The sequence below is a fragment of the Monodelphis domestica genome, chromosome 4 (genome assembly GCF_027887165.1).
Source record: "Monodelphis domestica isolate mMonDom1 chromosome 4, mMonDom1.pri, whole genome shotgun sequence".
NCBI classification, from domain to species: Eukaryota; Metazoa; Chordata; class Mammalia; order Didelphimorphia; family Didelphidae; genus Monodelphis; species Monodelphis domestica.
Genome location: NC_077230.1, coordinates 339,925,280 through 339,950,643, shown reverse-complemented (window position 1 = coordinate 339,950,643; position 25,364 = coordinate 339,925,280). Strand labels below are relative to the sequence as shown.

General features: G+C 37.7%; 1 protein-coding gene across 2 annotated transcripts; it reads right to left on the bottom strand.

Moving 5' to 3' along the window:
- Positions 1-1,081: 1,081 nt before the first annotated feature.
- CLNS1A (chloride nucleotide-sensitive channel 1A) lies at positions 1,082-25,364 on the bottom strand. Of its 2 annotated transcripts, XR_008911424.1 has the most exons (8): positions 25,118-25,364; positions 16,334-16,470; positions 13,426-13,545; positions 12,385-12,492; positions 10,710-10,883; positions 7,553-7,643; positions 3,722-3,811; positions 1,082-1,996 (listed from the first exon to the last, which is right to left on the bottom strand). XR_008911424.1 is itself a non-coding variant. In XM_007490903.3 (7 exons), the coding sequence occupies exons 1-6, from the start codon at positions 25,240-25,242 to the stop codon at positions 7,576-7,578; spliced, it is 732 nt and encodes a 243-aa protein (XP_007490965.1). In that variant the 5' UTR covers positions 25,243-25,364; the 3' UTR covers positions 1,082-1,996; positions 7,553-7,575. The 2 variants fall into 2 exon arrangements, 1 of the variants encoding a protein (XP_007490965.1); XM_007490903.3 differs by lacking the exon at positions 3,722-3,811.

Here is a 25,364-nt window from a genome sequence, read left to right as displayed (position 1 = left end):
TCCTCAGTTGTTTCCAAATACTTCTATGATAATTAACTACTCAGGTCGTCACAGTTGGGCTCCAGTCTGTCTTTTTAGACTTATTGTATGCTACTACCTTTTACGATCTCTCTGTTCTGGCATAAATTGTCACTGAACTAGGCACTTTATTTCATGCTATCAATGTCTTTATGTGGGCTATTTTCTCATATATGGAATCGGACTCTTCTTCACCTCTGAAAAATCACTAGCTCAGCAGAGAGGCCACAACAGGAATTTAATTAATGTTTATTATATTGGACTAAATAATATAAATGAAGATAACACCAAAAGTCAACAAACTGGACCATAAGCCATGAGAGTGATATTGATTTTCAAGGACAGATAACTAAATAGGTGGGGATGAGGAGGATACTGATGGAGATGAGAGAAGACAATGACAGCAGCTATGATTTTATTTTATGTTTAACTATTTTTCTTTATTATGAAAAGGCTAAAAGTAGAGAAAAGTACCCTGGGCAATTAACATCAGAGGCACATATTGTCAGATAGGGTCAGTTTGTTTTACTTAAGTTTTTGCTTAATTCTTTGTTACAAAGTAAAGATCTATTGGTGATAATGTTGGGAAGTGATGGGAAGTGCAATAAAACAAAAGGAAAACAATCATTGGCAAGAGTTTTAATCTATGTACTTGTGGAATAAGAGAAATCTAGTATAAAATATTTGATGGACTGGTAAATATTAGGATTTTCTCTGAATATTAGAGTATCAAAATTATTTTAATTTCTTAATCCTTAATCACAAATTGATACCCACTTGCCTGTGGAAACTTGCAATTGATATCGAGTGACTATGCTATTTGACAAGGCCTCCTACTTAAAGGATTGAGTTATGAAAATCTCTTAAAAGAATGTCTCTAGTATATTTTTCTAAGGCAAGTGGCTAAAGAAATGTGAACAAATAAAGTTCCAAGTCTTAAGAATTTCTACTGTTTCCCTTTAGGACTGCACTACAAAATGTTACCTATCAGACATATAATGTCAAGTAAAACACTACATATTATCAAAAAGTTAAAAACACAGCATGAAGAGACACCACAAAGTTAACATACAAAACCTAATTTTATTTATTTAGTTGTAACAAAGACAAAAGAATTCTCATCTGCAGTATTTTAAGGATCTCATCCCAGCCTCTTTAAATTTTCAGAGGAACCTAAGAGAAGATAGCTTTTGAGGCCAGTTTGTCACAACAGACTAGAATTATAAAATTCATCTTTCAGACTAAAGAGAACTATGAAAATAGCAAAAGCTTGTCAGAAGCTCCCAGCTCTTGTTAATGGAGGTTGGTGGGACATGGTAGAAGAGTTAATTAGGCTACTCATAGAAGCAGGAATAAGCTAATCAGGCTTTGATATTCCCTATGGGTAGTTACCTGATTGATCCAGAGTACAAAAGAGCAGAGGCAAGCCTCTGAGAACTCTTAATCTCTTTTCAAAGAGCAATTACTGCTACAGACACACAAACACACACATATGCATGTACATATGTGTATATATGTGTGTAATGTATCTGTGTGAATATACATACATATGTACGTGTGTGTACCTCTGTGTGTATGTGTGTATGTGTGTGTGTGTGTGTGTATGTGTATGTGTGTATGGCATATGGCATATTCTGGTTACACCTCCTACCCCCACTTCTTTTCCATACCCCTGCACCATGTGGGCCTGCTGCCTTACAGATGAGTACTGTGAGGGAAGGATTTATAGGCCTAGATGACCACAACTGGGCACAGGATTCTTGAGTCAATGATAAACTATAAATACCCTGTTGGGTGAATCCAGCCACTTCTGTTAATAAAGAATGCAAGCTTCTGCTGGTGGTGATTCATATGGCCTCAGCATAAGTCTGAAGAACTGGTTTAGGTCATGTTTGCAGAGGGGAAAAAGGTGTTTCTTCTCTTGCCTCTCCACTGTGGGAAGACCAGAAAGTTCCCTCCTTCAGTTAACATGTGGAATCTGAAAAACAAGAGGTTGGCAGCTTTTAAAACAAAGCTAATTTAGAGTATCTTTTAGTGAGCAAAATCAGTGTTGGCATTACCATTTTAAATACAATGTAATCCATTGTTTATGTAAATGAGAAAAAACATTTAAAATATGAATTTAAGTTTTATACAATTCTGAGAATTTTCAATGCCAATCACTAATTTTAAGAGGTTTAGTTTTTACTAACACAATGTCTCTAATTCTATGGCATGAAAAAAATAGAAAGGTCAACAATTTTCTCATTGGGAAACTCTATTGAGATATAACAGTTACTTCATCATTACATGGTCTCTTCAAAATTCTAATCAGAGCATTTATAGGAATATATCACTTAGGTAATGAGCAGGATATGTTCTGTGAACCTGGCAAATTAAGGTCAAAATCAAAGGTTCTTTGGGGGTTAACTGGTCTGAATTTAATGAAACCTAAAAAGTGCTGATTCCCTGACAAGAAAACTTGAACTGAATGATCTGTATGCTATGAAACCTAAGTAGAAATAAGAAAACAATAAATTGTTATGTGAAATCTTTTTTTCAAGTGTGAGTCAAAAGCTGACCTAAGAACAACCTAGAAAACCTGAGTGTAGAGGCTGGATGATAGTTCATCTCTGAAACAGAGAGGAAGGGGGTAGAGAGGTGAAGGAGTAGATATCTTAAAAGAAGTGAATTCTGAAGAAGAAAGAGAGAAATATGGGAAAGGTGAGGGACACACCTATTCCAAAACACACTGTCACATCTAAGTGGGCATGCTGCCTTCAATGATGGGGAGCTTACAGTCTCTTAAAATGGTTCATTCCTCTTTTGGATAGTTCTAATTTTAAGTTCAGGGACAAATCCTCCCTCCCCCCCAAAAAATCAAAGAACTATCAACATCAATAATCATAAGCATTTATTTATCAGTAAGTGGTCAGAAAACTGGCAGATAAACTTAATTGTAGTTAAATGTAGACATGCATCTAGAAGAACACAGGCTATAAAACTCCAATTATTTGATGAATCTGTGATCTCAAGAGTGGAGAGAGGACTCACACTTATAACATCATGGTCCTTAAGGAACAAGTTCTATGCTTAAGTCTGGAAAAATGGAAAACAAAAACAATCCTCTAACCCCAGCCCATACCTATAGTCCCTGTCCTTAAAGAATTAACAGACTAAAGGCATATGACACACACTTAAGGATTTAGGGTCTTCTCTTCCTGTAAGATTTAAATTAATGTCCAATACCTTCAAGTATTATTTTTATAAAGTTTATTTTCTGATAAAACAGAACCATGTGACTAAGTTTTCTATCTGCTTGAAAATCCCCGCTCCATCAAAGCCCCAACAGGAAGGAAAGAGAGATGGAGACGGAACTCCACACAATTTATAGCCTAGCTATGTCAATAGGAAGTGAGTGGAGTACTGGGAATTGTAGTTTTGCTGAAAATTGTAGTTTTGCTGGGAATCGTAGTTTTTAAGGTAACAGATTCAAATTACACAATCCATATCTTCCCATAAATTCTCCAGAGGCTGGCTACCCAATGATCATACTCTTGATGTGGTGGGGAGACAAATGGAATGCACTGAGTTGTCCGCCTCTTCTTTGCTCTCACCAGAAGACTGGCCCACCTCCGTTTCTGATCACATCTCTGGTGGCATTTATACAGCTGTTTCTATACAATTCTTCATTGGTATCATGTTGCAACCTACTCAAACTTACCCTGTGCCTTCTCCATTGCCCTTCAGGTGATCTAAAACTTTAATTCTTCAGAAATTGTGGCATTCCAAGATTCTTAGGCACTGAGGATCACTGGAAGAGTATTGATATTAATAAGATGGTGCTTTGTTTCAGGGAAAAGCATGAGGCCATTAAAAATATTGTGCAATTTCCCAAAGGCAATTCAGTCTGTTCTCTTCAATTCAACTCTGGGCCCAGCTCTTAAGAGGTTGGTGGATGGTGTCCAACTCAAGAATGGGGATATTTATTCAGATTTACAGAGAATAAGAGCTGTTCTGAGATAACTAAAGGGTTGTCCTATAGAAGTGGGATCAATCCTACTCTGAATGGCTCCAGAAAATAAAAGCATTAGGAGTAAAATAATTGAAAAGTACAGTGGCAAATTTAGTCTTGATATAAGGTAAAACTTCTTTAAAATTAGAGCTATCCAAATGAGGGATAGTGATTGTCACTTCAAAGAAGGTCTTCAAACAAAATTTGGATGACCAGTTCATGGGTACCATACAGAAGTGATCTTAATTTAGATTTGGCTAGGCCTAGACAGAATTCCTTTCCAAGACTGACATTCTGTGAATATTAATGTAATCAAGCACCACAATGCAATTAAGAATGCTAAAGAGATAATAAGGAGAAAGACTTGTACAAAAATATTTTAGCTGTGCTCTTTGTGGTGGCATAAAATTGGAAAATATGGGCGTGTCCATTGATTGGGGAATGACTGAACAAACTGTGGTATATGTTGGTGATGGAATACTATTGTGCTGAAAGGAATGATGAACTATAAGATTTCTATGTGAACTGGAAAGACCTCCAGGAACTGATGCAGAGTGAAAGGAGCAGAACCAGGAGAACATTGTACACAGAGACTGATACATTATGGCACAATCGAATGTAATGTATGTATGTATGTAATAGACTTTTCTATTAGCAGCAATGCAATGACCCAGGACAATGCAGAGGAACTTATGAGAAAGCTATTCACATCCAGAGAAAGAATTGTGGGAAAAGAAACACAGAAGAAAAACATTTAATCGATCATGTAGTTCAATAGGAATATGATCAGGGTTCTGATGGTAAAAGATCTCTCTACTGAAAATGTGAGCAATATGGAAATAGGTTTTGAACAATAATATACATATAACACAGTGGGATTGCTTGTCAGCTCTGGGAGGTGGGAGATAAGGGGAATCATAAATCATGTGATGATGGAAAATATCCTAAATTTTTAAAAATGCTAAAAACATCAAACCATTATTTATTAAATATCTACTATGTTTTAGGCACTGTTAGAGCTTGGGAATGCTGACAAAAAATATACAAGTCCCTCTCCTTCAAGCTAATTCCATTCTTTTTAGAGGAGACAACATGGACCTAAGTGGTTGGAAAAAATGCAGATAACTCAAATTTTTCCAGTTTATTAACAAATGTTGTTGCAAATATTATTTTCCACATTTTACAGAGAAGGAAAAAGACTCTGAGAGATAAAAGTGTAAGTGTCTAAGATAGGAATTTCCAGGTTTCCAGATTCTAAGTCCAATATTTTTTTCACTATTATTTTGTGGACCTGAGGTCTCATAACAGGTTATGCCAGGAGGGCACATTTTCTAACAATGCCTATAGCAATCTAGAAAGGATATGAATGGAAAAGACCCTTAAGAGTCACCCACTCTTATAAAAATCACTCTAAAGATTTCAGGCAGCACCACATCCAGAAGATAAATTTTTTGGCCATAACAACTCAAAAAAAAAATTACCTCGGAACACAAAAAGGTTGTGAATTGTATTAATGTAGTTAGAATACCCATAGTGATGAAATCACAGATATTTAAAGCACTCAAGAATTACTCGGTATTAATCTCTAGAATTCTAATTCATTTATTGCCCCTTTGGACAATACATAAGACTTTTAATGGGGTAATATGTATTTACCACACAATATTTACGTTAAAGCCCTTTGGTGTGTCTTCTCCCAAATCCAAAGATTTAATAAGGCCAGTGTCTGTCATATTCAACTTTTTTTTTTATCTCCCCAATGTCTATGAAGAAATTAAATTGATTCTGCATCATTTTATAATTGATTCTATTCTGCATTACTGCCCCATATTGTATGACTGCTCAAGTTAACTTTCAACAACCTTGAGTTGAGTTTGGGAATTCATCTTCTCCTCAGTTATTTTAAAGGTAAAATTAAAAGAAAACTTATTATCTATCATGTCTTTTCTTTATAAGCCTAAAAGCTGATCTGGTATGTTCTTACAAGCAATACTGTCCATCCTTGCCTATCTCTGTACAATTAAGGAGGGCCTTATCTCCCTAATAAACCCTCTTAGTAGCCAGGAAGTCTGATATCCCTGTTCCACTGTCAATGTCCTCAGAATGAGGACCCATAAATCAATCAAGCATTCCTTAATGACAGAGAAGGGTAAGGGTAGTAGTTACTCACCCCAAGTGAGTGTTTTTTTTTTAACCCTTAACTACCATCCACAAATCAGTACTCTGTATTGGTTCCAAGGCAGAAGAGGAGTAAGAGCTAGGCAACTGAGGTTAAGTGACTTGCCCAGGTTTCCTTAGCTAAGAAGTGTCTGAAGCCAGAGTTGAACCCAGGATGCTGTGAAGATTAAATTTTAGCTCTCCCCCGATTGTGAAAATGAAATTAACTTTGCCCTGATTGTGAAGATTAAATGGTAACCCCTGCCCATTTTTATATTTAATCACCAAAAAGTGTAAACATCCTACTTACAATAGTGGGGAGATCTGTCCATTTATAGATTTAATCACCAAAGATGTAAACACCCCATTCACACTTAAGTGGGGGAGGTCTGTGACCTACGTGTAAGTTAGTGGGTGACGAATCAGAATCAACTGACTGCCTCCTGGACTGTCCTAAAGCAAAGCTTCAACTATAATTGGCAGACACAAAATTAGGGGAAGATGGGAAGACACAGGAAGTGATGCAAAAGAAAGTATCTTTAAAAGGGAGTTACAACATCCTAAAGGAGTTCTACTGGCAGTTCTTTCTTTCTTTGGAGTGGAGGCTGGTAGAGAATCTGCTGACTGGATCCGACATGTGGTGAGTGAAAGGCTGACTCCTTTCATATTGGATTTTCTAGATTAGCCTCTTGAGAGAGACTTCCCCAGGTCCTCAGCTTTGCTGAGGCCTAAGGACTAAGTCTCCCTGCCCAGGTTGAGCCAGGGGCCAGGAGTAAATTACTTAGTGCTTAAGCTAGATATCTTACCCTATTCTCTGTTTTTCTTACTTCACTCTTTCTATATTTTGTAAATACATTGTAAATAAATCTCTTTGGAATTAACATAAATTCCTGGCGACCCTATTTTAAATATAATCCAGTCCAACTTTTAAATAAATAACCACCTTTCCCCCCTTACAATGACCCACCTCTAGTCCTGGCTCTCAATCTGCTAAGCTACCTTGCTGCTCCAATTAGCTGTTCTTCTTCATGTAATCATCCATGCTGTCCATGATGTTGTAACCAATTGCATAGTAGTCTTCCCTACCAACCCAATCCTATACTCCCCAAAACTATATTAAAGCAAGTGAGCCCTACCTCTGAGCTTTCTGGTCACTAAAGCCACTGAATGAGTTTGTTGATTACTGCTAGTTTAACTAATAAATTGATCATGCTCAGACCACTCTCTCTCAATTTACCTTAATTTTCAAACCTAACACCTAAGCACTGTGCTCTGTTTAGGTGTGTTTGCTGAATAAAAGATGACTATCTTAGCCAGATCATGAAAAGTAAAATTTAGCATTTCACATAATTAAAGGAAGTTTCATATTCAAAGCCAACTCACCTAATACTCAGCCTTACTGATCTTCAGTGATCAACATCTGCATCCTCAAACTGTCCGGCAACAGTTGGTGCGGCATCTATCTCCATCCCATCTGGGGAAAAGCAGAGCCAAGGGTTAGACACAAGGATTTAAAAACATTTAGTGACTAACCTTCTTTCCTTTACTGACAGGACTTTGAAGTCAAAGAAATGTCACAGATATAGAGTAACTAAATTTAGGAAACATTTGGCAAAGTATCTAATATTATTCTTGGTGGAATATACCAGGGGTCTCCAAAGTGAAGTGCATGATGATATACTACAGAAGAAGAAACCATGACAACCATCATAAACATAACCTTTACTGTTATTTACTATATAGTGATAATACCACCCTCATTTGGCCTATATATCAGACAGTACAGAATCACAGAGTATGTGAATTATCCTAAGAGCAGAATGGAGTGAATCAAACTTTATCAATCAGCAACTTTTAAATTAATCAATCAAAACTTAAGCACCGCTACTTAACGCTAAATAAGAGTTCACAAGTCACTTGTTAAAGAGGGTGACAACTCCAGAGGCCCTGACAGGGCAGTGTTAGGCAAATTGAAAGATTGCAACTGGGAAAAGACAGGAAGTGATGTGGAAAAAGGACTATAAAAAGTCCTGAACTTCCTGTCCAAGGATCTTCTCCTTTGGAGTTCATCTTGGGAGACTCTGCATCAGTGAGCTGGACTGAAGGAGACTTTCCCTGAATCCTGCGTGGGCTTGCTGGGTGAGTAGCTGGCCTACCTTTCCTGGTTTCTGGAGAGATTGGTTCTGGAGAGACTTTCCTTTCCTAGAGGAGGCTGCATTGGTGAAACCCTAGCTGAAGACACCACTGGGTCCTCTGGCTGAAGGTTACTGAGCCCTGCCAGGGCTGAGCTGGACACAGAAGCAACACTTAGGGTTGTTGCTAGGTTAGTCAGTTCTCTACCCTCTTCTTACATTTCTCCACTTTCACTCTTTCCAACTCTGTGTAAATGAAGCTACTAAAAGTAATTTTGACTTAAGGAATATTTTTTAAATCAGCAACCACAATATTACTTTAGAACTTTCATATTGGCATAAAAACCTAAATTTTTATATTCTTACAAAATTGGCAAACCATGAAAGTTGTGATGATTACCTTCAATTTTCTTCAAATTTCTTCACTTTTTACTATCATTAGTCAGGTCTTTGGTAGCTAATTCTGGAGCCACGAGCTACAGCTTCTATGAAGAAGGGTAAGTCCTAAATTTTTTTTCCCTCGGTTCCCCTTAAATTGAAAACAGCTGAATTACCAGCTGCTGCGGGGTAAGCTGGCTTTTTTTCCTCAGGCAACAATTAGCCAGCCCTCAGGGCTCCACCTGGGGAGACACTTATCTCACTATGGGGAGTAAGCAGTGACTTTATATTTCAATATATTGTAGTTTATATATACTCAATTAAACAGATTTACAAATATTTTATCATATTCTTTAAAATATCTTTTAAAATAATATGCATACTTAGCATAATAGTAGCAATTATACAATTTAAAAATATACATATGTTGGGAGAGTAATTTTTTTATTATTTTGGGTAAATAAAAACCTTAAGTAAAATTGAAAAGGTTTAGAGATTACTAAACAATTATACAATTAGGTAGATTGAGAAACAGTGGTTGAATGGTTGAATTCCAAGAGTAGTCAGTTGTTAAGTCAACTTGTCAGATGATCCAGGTCTCTAGCAAGGTGATTGGCTGTAACATTTTATATCTATATCACTGGTAGGTAGATAGAATGATTATTAAATCTAAATGATATAAAGGGATTACTTAACTGGTATAGGATAGAGTAGAGAATCCAAAAATATATTTAAAGTTTATAGAGTACTAGACTAAACTGAAGCAGATGAAATGCAATAAGGGATGTTAGGTCCAAAAACTTAATTACACAAGATGGGAATGGTACAGTTAAATCAGCAGTTTGTCTAAAAAGATTTGGGCATCTTAGTAGACTGCAAGCTTATAATAAAAGTCAACAGTATGATAGGCCAGCTGAAATCTCATACCCAATGACCACACTGAGCATTGTATAGCTGTGTATTTAGGAATGAGCAGACTACATGGGAACACTATGTTCAGTTCTGGAAGGACACTGATAAAATAGAAATTGTGTAGAGGAAGGTAGTTGGGATGAAGGACCAGAATTCATGTTTATTCTATAAGGATCCGCTGCAAGAACAAGAAATGTTCAGCCAGAAGAGAAAACTCAGGAGAGACATAATACATAAATATCATCAAGTACCTACAGGGCTGTCATGTTAAAGAAGCAAAGGACTTGTCCCATTTGACCATAGAGGACATAACTAGAAAGATGGAATAGCAAATTAGGTTGGATATCAGAAACAATTTCTTAACAATCAAAAATATCTAAAAGAAGAATGAGCTGCTTCATGAAGTGGTGAGTTCCCCATCATTGGAGGTTTTCAAGCACAAGCTAGATGACCACTTGTCAAATATGCTGTCATGGAAAATCCTTTTCAGATATGGTTGTAGCTATATGGCTGCCCTTCCAAATGTAAAATTCTGTTTTGGTCCTTCATTTTTCTATCAGTTTAAAAGAACCTAGATGATCTTAAAGTTTTCTTCCAATTCTGAAAATCTATAATTTACACGTTGGATGCATAAAACATGAAATTAAAGATCATCACAGGAACAGAATTATATTCTGAAGCCTGACTTTCCCCCCCATTCAAACCCTTTTTTCTGAAAGCTGCTGAAGTATAGTAACATTGCTGGACCTGTGTCTTATATTTACCCTTTTCCCCTAAAGGAGTTCAAGTTTAGCTTGAGACTCAAATTGTGGACTGATCAAAGTCTAATCTTTTCCTACTAGATCCTCCTCACACTTTCATCTTTGATTTCTTCCTCTCTACTCTCTTTTCTGCTGCCTCCATAAAGGATGATGTTTCCTCTAAGCTTTCTTTCACCTCCATGTCTGCCCCTTCAAAAAGGTTCGCTAACACTGTCCTAGCCCTTACCACTCTTCTGCCTTGGAATACTCAGTATAGATTCTAAGACAGAAGATAAGGATTTAAAAAAACAAACAAACAAACAATAGGTTGAGTGTCTGATATTATTGTTAAGGACCAAGATAAAAGGGAAGACTCACCTTCATAATCCCTAATTGAGTCTTCTGTCCTTACTCCAGCCATGTTATACTGGCTGCTCACAGACTGAGCAAGCATTCCTTCTAGTCGCTCCAGAGTAGCTTGTCCTTCTGCAGTTAAATGAGACAATCCTTCTTCATAGGTGTAAAATGTAGGAATATCCCCCTGTCCTTGTTCTGAATGTGCAATTAAAAAAAAATCAAATGAGAGAACATGAATGTACATTGCAATTCTCAGAGCAGTATATATATGCTAACTATGATTTTCAGTCAAAGTATAATAGAACAAACAAAATCCATTCTAACATGTTTGCTGCTGAATAGAGAACACAGTTAAATTCTGGCTTTCTGGTGAGTTTGGAAGCTCAAGCAGAAGGGCACCAGAAAAATAAATTCAACAGGCACATATCCTAGTATGTAGTAATCTTTTCCAAAAGGACCAAAAGTCTTAAGCTTGAGAGGATGAAGAACATTATGCAAACAAAGGAAAATGCCTTATCCAGAAGTAGGTAAATCCAGAGGTAGATGTTAGATATAACATAGTATGTAAAGAAAAGAAATAAATTTCTTTATATTTACATAAGACCTACTGAGAACGGGTCAGCTGTGTGGGGGAATGTCTCATGGTCAGTGTCTATCCTACAGAAATCAACAAAAGTTTTTCAAAAAGTGGTTATGATTTGTTAGAGTGGATAAGAAACATGACTTAGTCTTAGAATGAAGGGTTTCAGTTATAAGGAATCAGGAAGGTATTAAAGATGTATTCAAAAACTGACTTTAATGAGCAAAGTGTTCATGGACCAGACTTATGGATATATTTCTAGTCACGATTGATTTTTGAATCCTTAAATTGGATGGGACTTAAATTTTGTTGATCTTAAAAATTAAGTCTCTGTTATTATCTGCATCTGGAAGCTAGCAGACAATCTGCAAAGATCCTTTGTAATGTCAAAGACCTAAACTTAACATCTAAATATATTTGGTGCCAGTGGTCTGGGAAGAAGGTTTGGTCAAAGTTGGCAAGGACTTTGAAATGAGCTTCTTTCCTGGGCACCCTGCTGTACGATTGTATTGATATCTATTTCTTTATCGTGTAATTGGTTGTCAATATTATGGTACTTCTTCTGCTGTTTTGCTTGTTTGATTGACATCCCCAGAACCCAGATCCTGAATAAAATCAGTTCAACTCATTCTCTCTGATATAATTTCTGGGGAAGAGCTGACAGGCTAACATGATGCTGATGATCTCTGTGTCTTGTGTTTTTTCTATCAATGTCTATCTATGTCATTCCTCCCTTAATCCTTAAACCTTACACCCATATTCTCCCAGCTCTTGGCTTCACTCTCTAGGTAATTAGACCCATGCAAGAATTTTATAAAGAGGCTGGTACTCTTCATAGAAGGTTTCTAATCATCCAGATTCCTTTTTCATGAATTTTAAAACACTACACTGATGTCTTTTTCTCACATGCTCTGGCCTACATACGTGGTTTTTCTATGGGTTTATTTATTCAAAAGACAAACAGAATAAACTTTGACATTTGTCTTTTCTTATGTAGAAAAACAATACAAATAATACCACACCATGACACATATATCCATAACAATTATAAATATTTGTTTCAATAATGAGGTTGAATAAAAATTTAAACAAACTAAAGCACAAAATGTCACTAACCATGTGCTTCCACATCATATTCTTCTCCATCATAATCATCTGAATCTTCATCCTCAGGATCTGGATGTAAAGCTTGACATTCACACATGGCAGCAAACAATGCTTCCACTAAACAAGAAAAATTAAGTTAGACTATTATGAATACAAACCACAGGAATTCAGATTTAGACCTGGAAGAAACCTTAGTGTCCACAACTACTCTGAAAACAATTGGGAATTATGTAAGAAAAATTAATAAACTGTTCATACCTTCAGACTCAGTGTTCTCTCTACTAAATAACTATTATCTTCCCCATCCGTAACAAAGAAGTTAGTGTCAGAAAAGAAAGATCTAACATATAGGACAAAATATTCATAATATTATATAATAAACATGCTTTGTGGAAAAAAAACACTAGAAACAAAATGTATGCCCTGTGACTGAAACAAGGCTGATAAAATTGTGATATATAAACACGATGGAATACTAAGAAACTAATGAATTGTAATGAACAATCTCAGTCCTAGAAAACTGATAAGGAAATGAACCTTCCTTCCCTGTGAAGAAAGGTGAAGATTATAGATGTGGAACATATACAGTTAAGACTAATGTTAGAAGCTTTCCCACTTTGTAGAAGGAAGGGTTCTTTGAGTAGGTAATAAAGAATTGAGTATGAAATAATTACAGGCAACAATAAAACTTTTTTTTATAGAGCACTGGGAAAAAATAACCAGAATTGTTTACTCCTCCAATATGCTGGATAATTGGTAATTAAAGGCATCTTCTGAACCCAAATATCCCTTAGCATTCGTTTGTCATAAGACTTAGAGGTTTCAGATTCTAAAAATCATTTAGCAAACCTCTTATCTAGCTCAAGATCATGCAGGAAGTAAAAGTAGCAGAGCCAGAATTCAACCCCAAATCTAGCATTTCCCATGATATCCCACTGTCCCTACCCTGTACTACTATTATCAAAGATATTTAGATAGAAAACAAACACACATGCAGGTGATGAGTTTTTACTTGGTGAAAGAAAAACTAGTGAATAAGGGATCACTCACATGCTGACTTATCACTTGGAACAAATCTGAACTCAGCAATTGGTTCAATATCTTCATCACTGTCCTCATCTTCTTCCCCTTCGGCCATTGGAGTTTCTTTTACTTCTTTGGGTTCTTCCTCTAAGAGGAATGGAGGACATGGAAAGTTAATATCAATCCGTGCCCCTTTTGGGCCCCCAAAACAAACTTTTGATTTTAAAGCAAAAAAAAAAAAAGTGTTTGGTCTTAAGACTGAAACTACCTCACTCCTCCTCTACCTTGCTGAGTCAGGGTGGAGATAAGTTTTCTGTTTAGCTGTAAATAAATCTCTTGGGGAAGTAATTAAATGAGCCAGGCAGAGAAAAGTACATATGCGAGGGGTAGCCTTTCTATGGTTACTCCAGGAGTCCTGTCCAGATTAAAATTTGAATCCTCCAGAGAACCTCAGAAAGGGGCATTAGGAAGAGCATATATTGATGGAGGGGAGTGGAAGTCGGGCTCTTTTTTTTTCCCCCCTGGAACCACAGACTCAGGAAGGCACAATAATCTGGCTGAGCTGGCTCAGCCTGCTCACAGAGAAGGCCACATCTCTCTTCCTCTCGCCTGATTTTTAATATTGAATAAATAATAATTATAAAATTAAAATATTCTCCAGAGATTTTTGTTTACTTGTAACAGGGGAAAAAAGCCTTTACATTTTATTGTCCTGCTTTTAATTGGTCTACCAAAAACTATTCCAAAAGAAATTCAATGAGATATCTAAATATTATAATTCTAATGTTATCAAACCAATTACGAAAATGTTTTTGAGTCAAAATGTGAAAATTACACTGAAAACTGCTTAACAACAGTTTTATGTTGCCATTTGTTGATATTATATTCTACTACACTTCCTCATGGACATACAGTTCTGTCACTGCTTCAACAGATAGGATGTCATCAATAGTTGAATGCTAGTAAACTATGGAACAGACCACTGATAAGAGAATCAATGGGAAAAAAAGGCCATGAAGAATCATTGAAAAGGAAATATGCCATAAACAGGTTGGATAATTTCTTGAAAGGACTCAACTATAACAAGCTAATTAGAAAGATTCTACAGAAATAACACCATTAGAGAAAACACAAGGACAGTACTGCCACTTCCCAATAATATATTACAAATAAAATTAAAGTCTACTTATTTTTGCCTCAAAAAATAAATCATAATCACCTCAGTTTCCACCAAGTTGATATAAGCAATTACTTGAATTTAAAAGGGCTTTTAAAAAAGATTATACATATACACTGAGAACACATGTTTATAGTTGAATACAACTCCACATTCCTATTCAAGAGGTCAGAGAAAGATCTTGAAAGTGCTGTAGAAACTATGTCCAAGAAGCCTAGTCAATGGAAAAAAATTGGCATTAGACATAGAGAAGTGAGAAGAAAAAATATAACAAAGTACTTCAGAATGCTATTTTAAGAACAATTGATCCAGTCTGGATGAAATGCTACAGGGGGGGCTAAACGATCAATCTTACCAGTTCACAAAGGGAGAAACATTTAAAGGGTCAGAAATGTAGAAATCGAGTAATGTTTTTACACAAAGGTATAAATCTTTTATGAACTGAACACAGAAAATGGCAGCAATGTTAAGATTCACAACAGAGCAAGAAGATGCCCTCTGCCAAAGTACTACAAAAGTGTCAGCTACCATTCTTCTGCCATTCCATCCACCTGAAATGCTCTTATCTCCCAATCGTTTTTCAATGTTTAGTTCCAAGGGGCCTACTTCATCATCTCCCCTGATCCTTCAGGTCAAAAGTAATCTCTCTTCTCTGAAGGTCTATTGTCATGTTGCTTTTCACTCTTAAGGCAACTACAACATACTATGTCAGAAGAGCTAAAAAAATTGTTTTCAACCCTACCTCTGCTTACACAATCTCTTGTGCTCTGCAGTTAATAAAACTTGAAATTATTTTATTCCTATTTGAATCCCAATAACATCTAAAGTATTATGTCTTATATACCACAGATGCTTAATTTTTGAATATTAACATTAGACCAAATGCAATATGTAACATTCTTCAATCAAGATACAGTAGAGGAATGAAATGGAATCAGTCATGTCAATATGTCCAATTTTTCAAAGACCTTACAACAGCCATAATTTAGGATCCCATAACAAAAAATCAAATTATTTTGATTTTATGAAAGAATTTTAAATAATTTAGAAATTCAGGAGAAATTAAATGAATTCAATTTTAAAATGGCAACTGGAAGAAACAAAAGACATCTATATGGATATTGTCAAATATCTTCTCTAGTAGCTAAAGAGAAAACAGAACCTGAAAGGATAAACTGAGTTAATAGGTGTAACAACAGTTGAACTAATCCTTATTTTAATAAAGATTCTTCCTTAATCACCTGGAAACAAATGGTTGTAGCCCCTTTAAGTATGTCCCCAAATCACTTCTAACAAAAGTAGGGCAAGCTAAACAAAAGAGACAAAGAGTTATCCTCTAATTAAGAAATTCTAAATGGTAAATACATAGAAAATAAGGGGTAGGGAAGACAAGGAATGTAACAATAACCCTTCAAAAATAATGTGCTAATATGTAAAATTCCCATTCAACATGATGAAATACAATTCAGTTCATAACAAAGAAAGGAACTTTCAAATTCTTTTGTTGCATAGATGTTTTAACTAAATTAGAAAGAATGTTAACAATGAGTGGGCCAAACAACCACTAATTCCAGAGTGTCTTCGAAATTTTTGTGTGTGCTGAAGATTTAACTTCAATTTCATCTGAAGGACAGCTGACTAAATTAAGAGCACTCAAAGGAATACTACACACACTATACTTCTCAACTCAATAACTTTATTTTTCTTAATATAATTATACTGAAAAAGGGGAATAAGATTAAAGAAGTTATACTGTACCTCCAAATCGAGCATTCACCATAACATACAAGTGCTCTTGTGGATAGGCATTTAGATCCCTGGAGACAGCATGTAAACTAATGGTGGGATAGTCCAGCGAAAATCCCAATCCAGATCCATCTAACCAGGATAGGCGGCTGAAAAATATAATTATATTTAACAAGTTACAGAAACTAGTACTGATTTAACATACCAAGGTTTATTAAAATTCGTTTTCATGTGACTATTAGTCACATGCAAAATCAAGATAACTTTCAAAACAATTACACATGAAATTTGACAGCAGGTATATCTAATTAATTTAGGCCTGTTTCTATTGAAACAACATGAATGAATTTAAAATAATCACTTAGAAATTCAGGAAAAATTAACTGAATTCAATTTTAAAATGGCAACTGGAAGGAACAAGGGATAACCACATGGATATTGTCAAATACATTCTCTAGTGCAAAAGAGAAAGAACCTAAAAGGATAAATTGAGTTGTGTCAACTGGGTTTTTGGAAACCCCAAGTTTGCCCCATCCCCAGAAAACTCAACCCAGGGACATCCCAGACTCACCCTTTCAGATGGAACAATAGACCTTAAAGTACTTAAAAATCCCAGTTTTGGTGGGACTAGTAGACAGAATCAAATGTTAAGTACCCTTTTTGTCTTGGGTTTCCCCCATTATATCAGAGTCTTCTCCCAGGTACCCCAGCCCTTGGCTGGACCCTTCTTTCTGTATCCATTGTAAAAAACTAGGCTTCTCCCAGATAATCCTGTTTTCCCTGGTAGCCATGGTAAAGCCAATCAATTATACTTCCCTATCCTTAGTTCCCCCAAAAGATATAAGTCCCCAAATTCTATTGTTCTTTGAAAAATCATTTCCCCTGATGATTGTTTGATGTTTTTCCAGGTTGATAATAAGTGTAACAACTGTTGAATTAAATCTAATTCCAATAAAGATTCTTCCTTAATTAGCTAATTTGGAAAACAAAGGGCTGTGACCTCTTTAAGTATGCCCTTTCTAAATTTTGTTTTTGAAAGAAGTTAAAACATGAAAATTCTACTTTTCTAGGTCACATCAATGCTAGCACTTAAGTATTATGACACCAGTATTATGACCAGCAGAAAAATTATTGTGCAGAATATTCATAGCTGCGCTCTTTGTGGTAGCCAAAAATTGGAAAACAAGGGGATGCCCATCAATTGGGGAACGGCTGAACAAATTGTGGTATATGTTGGTGATAGAATACTATTGTGCAAAAAGGAATAATAAAGTGAAGGAATTCCATGGAGACTGGAAAGACCTCCAGGAAGTGGTGCAGAGCGAGAGGAGCAGAACCAGAACATTGTATGTACATAAAGACTAATACACTGTGGTATAATCGAACGTAATGGACTTCTCCCTTAGTGGCGGCGTAATGTCCCTGAACAATCTGCAGGGATCTAGGAGAAAAAACACTATTCATAAGCAGAGGACAAACTGTGGGAGTAGAAACACTGAGGAAAAGCAACTGCCTGACTACGGAGGTTGAGGGGACATGACAGAGGAGAAACTCTAAATGAACACTCTAATGCAAATACTAACAACATAGCAATGGGTTTGAATCAAGAACACGTGATACCCAGTGGAATCACCCGTTGGCTATGGGGGGTGGGGGGGAGGAAAAGAAAATGATCTTTGTCTTTAATGAATAATGCTTGGAAATGATCAAATAAAATATTATAAAATTAAAAAAAAATTATTGTGCAAGGTCCAGAGTATTTTTGGTGATATTCTCCCTGAATAATGCCTTAGTTTCCTCATTCTTTTTTCTCACAATCAAGCCCTAGTCATTCTCCCCCACCAAAAAAGAATATACTAAAGGTTAGGTTAGCCCGAGGGAGGGCAGGGGGGTGAGGAGCTAATACATTAAAACCTAAGGGGGGAAAAAAATCTATTAAAATGTATAAGGTCAGGTTTAGTAGAACAAATACACGGGCAATATATAAATTTTCATAACATGACTATCAGTTAATCTGACAAACTATAGAAAAGAATTCTAGCTTAATATAATAATAATCTCACAATACTATTTGCAAATAAACAGCTCTCCAATGGCCTCCCCTTCTCCCCAAATGTAAAGATGATGACAGTGAAGATGATAATGATATAGAGCTGTAACATCTTACCTATCTAGGCCCTGCTAGTTAGCAACCAGATCAATCAGACAGACAATAACTTGGAACAAGGAAGCAAAAAGCCTGGGCAATCAAAACAGTTGACACTACTGTGCCCTCACCAAAGCTCAGAAACTACTCATTTTATGCATAAAGCTAACAGTCTACTAACAGTAGCACCTAGTGCACAATGGGGTGGAATGCAACCTGACAGAATCAAGAGAACTGCAGACACAGATTTAACTTAAGAGTCTTTGCTGTCACATGACCCTATACACTTTAACTGGACCTGAAGAAATAACTATGCTATACCATTGGCATGGACATTGTATCCCTATGTATCCCTAAAACTATAGAAAGGCTATAGTTTCAGGTTGTTAGCAGGGAAATTCCTTTGTTCCCTTACATCCCCTCTTGACTCCTAACCCAAAACATCTGACCCTGAGGATTATCCCCCTTGGATTAGCCTTTAGGCTTGAGATGGGCAGAGGATACCTCCAAGTTATGCCTAGATATCATCAAGTTGTATCTCAGACATCCATCCATCCTCCAAACTATGAGGGCCACCCCCAATGCCTTCAGGCAACCTCCCACTGCTGGCTTAAGCACTTACTACTCTAGAGTTACATCTTTACTCTTTATCAGATAGAGTAATAAAAACCCCAGAATTGAGGTCTTCTGAGGGGAACAGCTTTCCATCTATGCTGTTCCACCTAGGGGGCAGGCTTTCACCTATGCTGTCCCCCTGGCCAGATTCAACACTACCTTCTAAACTAATAAATCTCTCTTTTATTTTTAAGCTAAGTTTCAGTCTTGTATTCTTGCAAAAGGTACCCTTCCCCAACCCCCGGGGGTTTCACCTCAAGTCCCCCCCCAACACCATAATATAACAATTGATGCTTACAATAAAGACACAGTTACCACCAAGAGAAAGCTAGATTATTTAAGTTTCTGCATTTCGAGAAATGAATCGATGACTATCTGGGAAACTTGGCTATCCATAACTCATAGCTCACACTTTTTGTAAAGCCACACTATTATAGCAATAATAAGATTTTGCATAATGGGCTCCCTTTACCATCATCTTTCTTCTGTATATTCAAAAGGAGTTTTAAGAAATCCTCAGAGAAATACAGTAACCATCAATCTATTATTCAAACTACATTCTTTTAGACAAATAAGCTTACTTCTTCCCACCTCAAAAATTCTCTGGCTGTGTTATAGTACAATGAACAAAATACCAAATATGGGTTGCCTAGAGAATTTCAAATATCCAAGACCACAAAATTTTCTCTGTTTCAAGTGCCAGCCCAGTGGAGGACAAAATGTTAACAGCATCCATAAAAATCTGTACTTATTTTTAAAAGCCACATAGCAATGTAATTCTAGGGCTTCTCCCTTACTGCTGACACGAGCATATGCACTACTGTCACAAAATATTTCAAAGAAGGCCTTAATATTTTTGTGAATATTTTTAAATGTGCAACATATAGTGTGGGATGGAAACATTTAATGTCAATAAGGTAAGCATATAAGCAATGAACACAAATCATCTCCTATGCTAGTGATGATGAACCTATGGCACAGATGCCAAAGATAACAGGCAGCTGCTGCGCATCTCCCCACCCCACCCCCATTTCATTACTAGAAAAAGGCAGAGGGACTCAGGTGTAGCTGCAGGGATGGAAACATTTAATGTCAATAAGGTAAGCATATAAGCAATGAACACAAATCATCTCTTATGCTAGTGATGATGAACCTATGGCACAGATGCCAAAGATAACAGGCAGCTGCTGCGCATCTCCCCACCCCACCCCCATTTCATTACTAGAAAAAGGCAGAGGGACTAAGGTGTAGCTGCACCCCTCCCCCTCCCCACCATGCCTAATGACATTTTTTCACATCCCCACCCCTCTGCCCAGCAGCCCATTGGGAGCACACAGGAGGTGAGGTGTACTGCTCATAGGCTGCAGAGCTAGAGGGAGCAGAGTGCTTGCACCACTCCCCTCCACCTCTCTATATATGAGGACATTCCTCACTTCATCCACCCCTCTGCCCAACAGTCCAGACTCTAATGGGAACCTAGGAGCCCTTTCTCTCTCCACTGTATGGGGAAATGGGGGGAGGGGCACAGCACTGTCTCTAAAAGGTTCACCATCACTGCCCCACACCTTCTCCAAACTGAACACTCCTCCCAAGTGACAATGAAAATCATTGAAGCCTGATAACTCTCAGTCTTAAAGGCAATCTCATCTCTCTGATATAAGGTAGTTAAGAATTTCCATCATTTCTTCTCCAGGACCCTCATCAGCTTTTCTATTGCTCAGAATTCCACTTTCTTTTAGTTACCTTTTCATTTGTTTTTGACAGTCATTATATAAAGTGTTCACCTTGCTTTGCTTATTTTACTGTCATTTCAGATATACTTTTTTTGTTTCACTTAATTCCTCATATTTTCCATTTTTTACTAAATTAGTTGTATTTCACTATATTTATATGCTATAGTTTTTCATCCATTTTGCAACTGATGGGCATGCACTGTTTGCAATATTTTTTGCAAACAACAACAATAATAAAGTCATTTACAAAGACTATTGCTAAGCATATATTGAATCTGTAGTTTATGTCTTAAACAGAAGGAGATGGAGGAAGGAACAATATGACCTTTAATGGAACTGCTGAGTTAAAGGGTATAGGGGAGCTAGAACATTTTACAACTCTACTAACAGTTAATCAGTGAGCCTGTTTGCCCACTGCTCCTCCAGTCACAACTATACAAATCCTTAAGATAAATAATAACTTTTTTAATAAAAAGAATTCTTTCCTTACCTATTATTAAAGTTATCTGGTTTCTGGTACTCAATTTTTGAGGTTACTATGGCATATGATTTAAAATGCTGGTTTATTTTCCTGGTAGTTCTTATTTAAAAATGGAAGCAGCATGATGCAGAAGATAAAATATTGGACCTGGAATCAGTGTCAAATTCTGCCTATGATGCTTATTGTCTGCTTGACCTTGACCAACTGAACCTCTCATAGTCTGTTTCTCTTCTATAAAAAGTACAGAATGTACCAAATGGTCTCTATAAGACACTGTTTAGTTCTAAACCTGTATTCTTCTATGTGTTTTTGCCTTTAAACATTGAATTACTGTTTTTGCTTCATAGTTAAATGAAGAAAAAAAAAGAGGCCATTGCCTTCTTGTTCCCTCTTCAATTCATCTCATAGATCCCTTTTCTGCCACTATTTCCTACTTCATCTTTCTCAAACAGAAGTGATTCTTCTTCCAAATAGAAACCTCTGTACATGATACAAAATACAAAAGGATCCTATTCCATCCCTTCCTCTCCATCAGACATCCCTCTAACATCCCCACTCTCTCACTAACCATCAATAATCCTCTGCCCTTGTTACCTACAAACTCCAGGCTCCCTCATCCTCAAAATCCATCTACCCCCACTAGATAGTCCCCCATCTCCCTCCTTTTGTGCCCTTCCAAAGATTATCCCACATCTTTTCCTCTCATTCTTTCTCTTTGCAGTCTTATCATTCAACTCAAACTGTTTTCTCCTAAATTAATAATGACCTCCCAATTCCTAAATCTAATGGCCTTTTCTCAATTCTCATGCTTCTTGACTTCTGACACTTGTCAATCACTCTCTTCTCAAAACTATCTTCTCTCCAGGATTTAGTGACCCTGCTCTCTCTTGGTTCCCCTCTTACCTATCTTACTGCTCCTTTTCTTTTGCTTTTGGTGGATCTTTATCAACATCAGGCCCATTATTGATTGAGTCTTCTCAAAGTTCAGCTCTAGGCCCTCTTTTCTTCTCCCTCTAGAATATTTCACTTGGTATCTCATCAGCTACTTTTGGTTCCAATTATTATTTCTATGCAGATGACTTTCAGATCTACTCGTCCAGTCCTAACTTCCCTACCGACCTTCAGTCTCTCACCTCAAACTGCCCGTCTGACATCTCAAACTGGATGATCAGTAGATATCTTGAACTCAGCATGTCCAAAATTAAATTAGTTTCTTTCCCCCAAGCCATCATAAGGCTTAACATCTATTCCGAACTCACATGAACAAGTAAACTACATTATAAAATATACCAGTGAATTATACAAATATATATAAAAACAGTACTATCTGGAAAGAAGTTGATTTTGTTTGATCAGATGGCTTCATGAAGGTAGAATTTTGAGTTAGCCTTCAAAAGATGGACAGAAAATCCAACAGTGAAGAGAAGATATTTCTGGCATAGAGAAAATTATGAAGGCAGGAAAACATAACTGTAGTATAGGATACAGGGATAAGGCTAGAAGAAAAGGACAGTGCTGGATTTTAAGAACCTTTAAGGGCAAACAAGACAACTTTACTTGACAGAAAGGTTAGTTTGGCAGAAGTAAAAAGGATGGATGGTGGGAAGTAAGTCAATCAATAAGTATTATGTGCCCACTATGTGCCAGCCACTGTGTTAAGTACCTGGGGATTCAAATATGAAAAAGTTCGTATCTTCAAGGAGCTTACAATCTAAAGAGATGTCTGAAGTCAGGCACAAGGAAGGCCATTTGAGCTGGACCTTAGATTGAGTGAAGGGGGGTAATGTACATGAAGGTAAACGCTTAAGATGTTTGCTGATTGAAAATTTTTATTATACCAATGTGTTCTGGATGGCACATTTTATGGACAGCCAGGTAGCACAGTGGATAAGAGTAGTGGACCTGGAATCAGGAAAACCAGAGTTGAAATCTAGCCTCAACCACTTTCTAGCTATGAGACCCTAGGTAAATCACTTAATTTCTACCCACTTCCCAGCACTTAGCACAATGTCTGATGCATGGCAGATACTTTGACTAGGAGGGGCTTTTTCACCAGCATGTTTAAGGGGGAGGGCATTCAAAACAGTATCATGAGGAACAAATGATGCTTTGCTTTACAGAGAAATCTTATGTGTCAATCTCTCCCTTTAGAATATAGACTTCTTAAGGGCAGAACTATTTCACACACTTTCACAGTTTAATCCCTAGCACATAAAGGAATTGTTCCATAAATGCATGCTGACTAACTGACTGATCCACAGGTTCACAAGATTCTCAAATATGTGAACAATAAAGGGTTCAGTGGACAGAGAACCAAGTCTGAAGATGGGAGATCCTGTGTTCAAATGTGACCTCAAACACTTCCTGTGTGACCCTGGGCAAGCACTTAACCCCAATTGCCTAGCCTTTACCACCAATTGATTCTAAAACAGGTTAGGGTTTTTAAAAAAAATGTGGAGGATTGTTAACTAGAAAAGCCTTTAGACTGGGGATTCTTAATCTCAACTTGGTTTTTAACTATTCTGCTATTTGAAATATAATTGGTTTTCTTTGTAGTCCTATTTGAAAAAAGCTCCATTCCTAACTCTTTTTATCCTATTACTCATCTTTAGGGTATCACAGTCCACTGCCCAGTCTCCCCCACCCCATGCTCTCCCTCATCTGGGCTCTCTTTAAGTTTCCTTAAAGTCTCAATTCAAATCCTTTTTTCCCCCAAGTTTTTCCAACTTCCCCTTAATGTTAGTCAGAGATTACCTTCAATTTATTCTGTATATAAATCTTGTTTGTACATAATTGTTTGCATATTTTCTTCTTCATTAGATAAGTTCCTTGAAAGCAGGGACTGATTTTTGCCTTTCTTTGTACCCCCAAAGTTCAGTGCTACCCCCATGGGCCCATAGGAATCCCCTAGTGCTTAAAGATGTCTTTATTTTATGCATTAAAAAAATAATACCCTTAGAAGTCTATAGGCTTCACCAGACTGATTGCCAAAGGGAACCAGGGCCCTTACCTTCCATCTTACAATCAATATTGTGTATCTGTTTCAAAGCAAGTTATCAGTAAGGGCGAGGCAATGGGAGTTAAGTGACTTAGCCAGGGTCACATAGCTAGAAGTTTGAACTCAGGAGCTCCCATTTCTGGGCCTGAATCTCAAACCACTGAGCTACCCAGCTGTTCCCCCACCCCCACCCCGACTGTTTTAAGTGTTTTTCTGCTCGGACCCTGGGGACAGCAGTAGGAATAAACCAAGTTTCAAGAGAAGAGATTCCTAATGGTTCTGTTCAGCATTGGAATGAGCTACCTCAAAGGACAGTTAATCACTTTGTGCCAATAGTAGGAGAAACAACGTATAAGGGCGTAGGCGCTGCCCTCGAGGACCTCAAGGTCTAATGGGGGAAGAGGATAAGTACGAACGAGCTAAAGGTAAAATAATAAAACATAATAATTTGGGATTAATTTACAACATGAGTTCCCCGTCACTCCAGGAACTAACAGAGGGAGCCGCTCTTTCCTGCACCAGCCGAGAGGCCGTAACCCTCCCAACTATCTGTCCGTGTTCTCTCTCCCCTCCCCTAAGGCTGAGGGAGACGCTAGGCCAGCTACCATCAGCGCGGCCCCAACTGCCCCAAAACCGCCCGAAGCGCCGCGAGGATCCTCCGCCACCTAGCCAGTACGCGTACGCGCATACGTGCGCCCCGCCTCCTCCCCCTCTCCGCCCCCTCGGGCAGCGAGCACGCGCCTACGCACGAGGCGGGGGTTGGGGGGGTGGTGTGCGTAGGAAAGCCGCGTCCGCGCGCATCCCCTCAAGCCGGCGCCACTACCTCTCGGCGATGTAGAGGGTACCGGTGCCCAGGCCCTTGCCGTCCAGCACCGCTTCGGTGTCGGGCTGCTGCTGCCGCAGCCCATCTTCTGAGCTCGGCGGAGGGAAGCTCTTCAAGAAACTCATCCTATCGGCGCTGGCGGTGGCAGTAGCCGCCCGGTGGACAGGGGAGGGGGCTGGACGGGAGGCGAAGGCAGCACGCTCGCCCCAAACCCGGAAGGAAAGGGGCCAGGCGAGCTCCGCCACCC

Excerpts from the sequence above, each read along its gene's own strand:
- CLNS1A (XM_007490903.3), bottom strand. The coding sequence starts at position 25,242 with ATGAGTTTCTTGAAGAGCTTCCCTCCGCCGAGCTCAGAAGATGGGCTG. Across the intron at positions 16,471-25,117 it reads ACCCTCTACATCGCCGAGAG|CCGCCTATCCTGGTTAGATG; the intron begins GTAGTGGCGCCG and ends TATATTTTTCAG. Across the intron at positions 12,493-13,425 it reads TCCAAGTGATAAGTCAGCAT|TGGAAGCATTGTTTGCTGCC; the intron begins GTGAGTGATCCC and ends TTTCTTGTTTAG.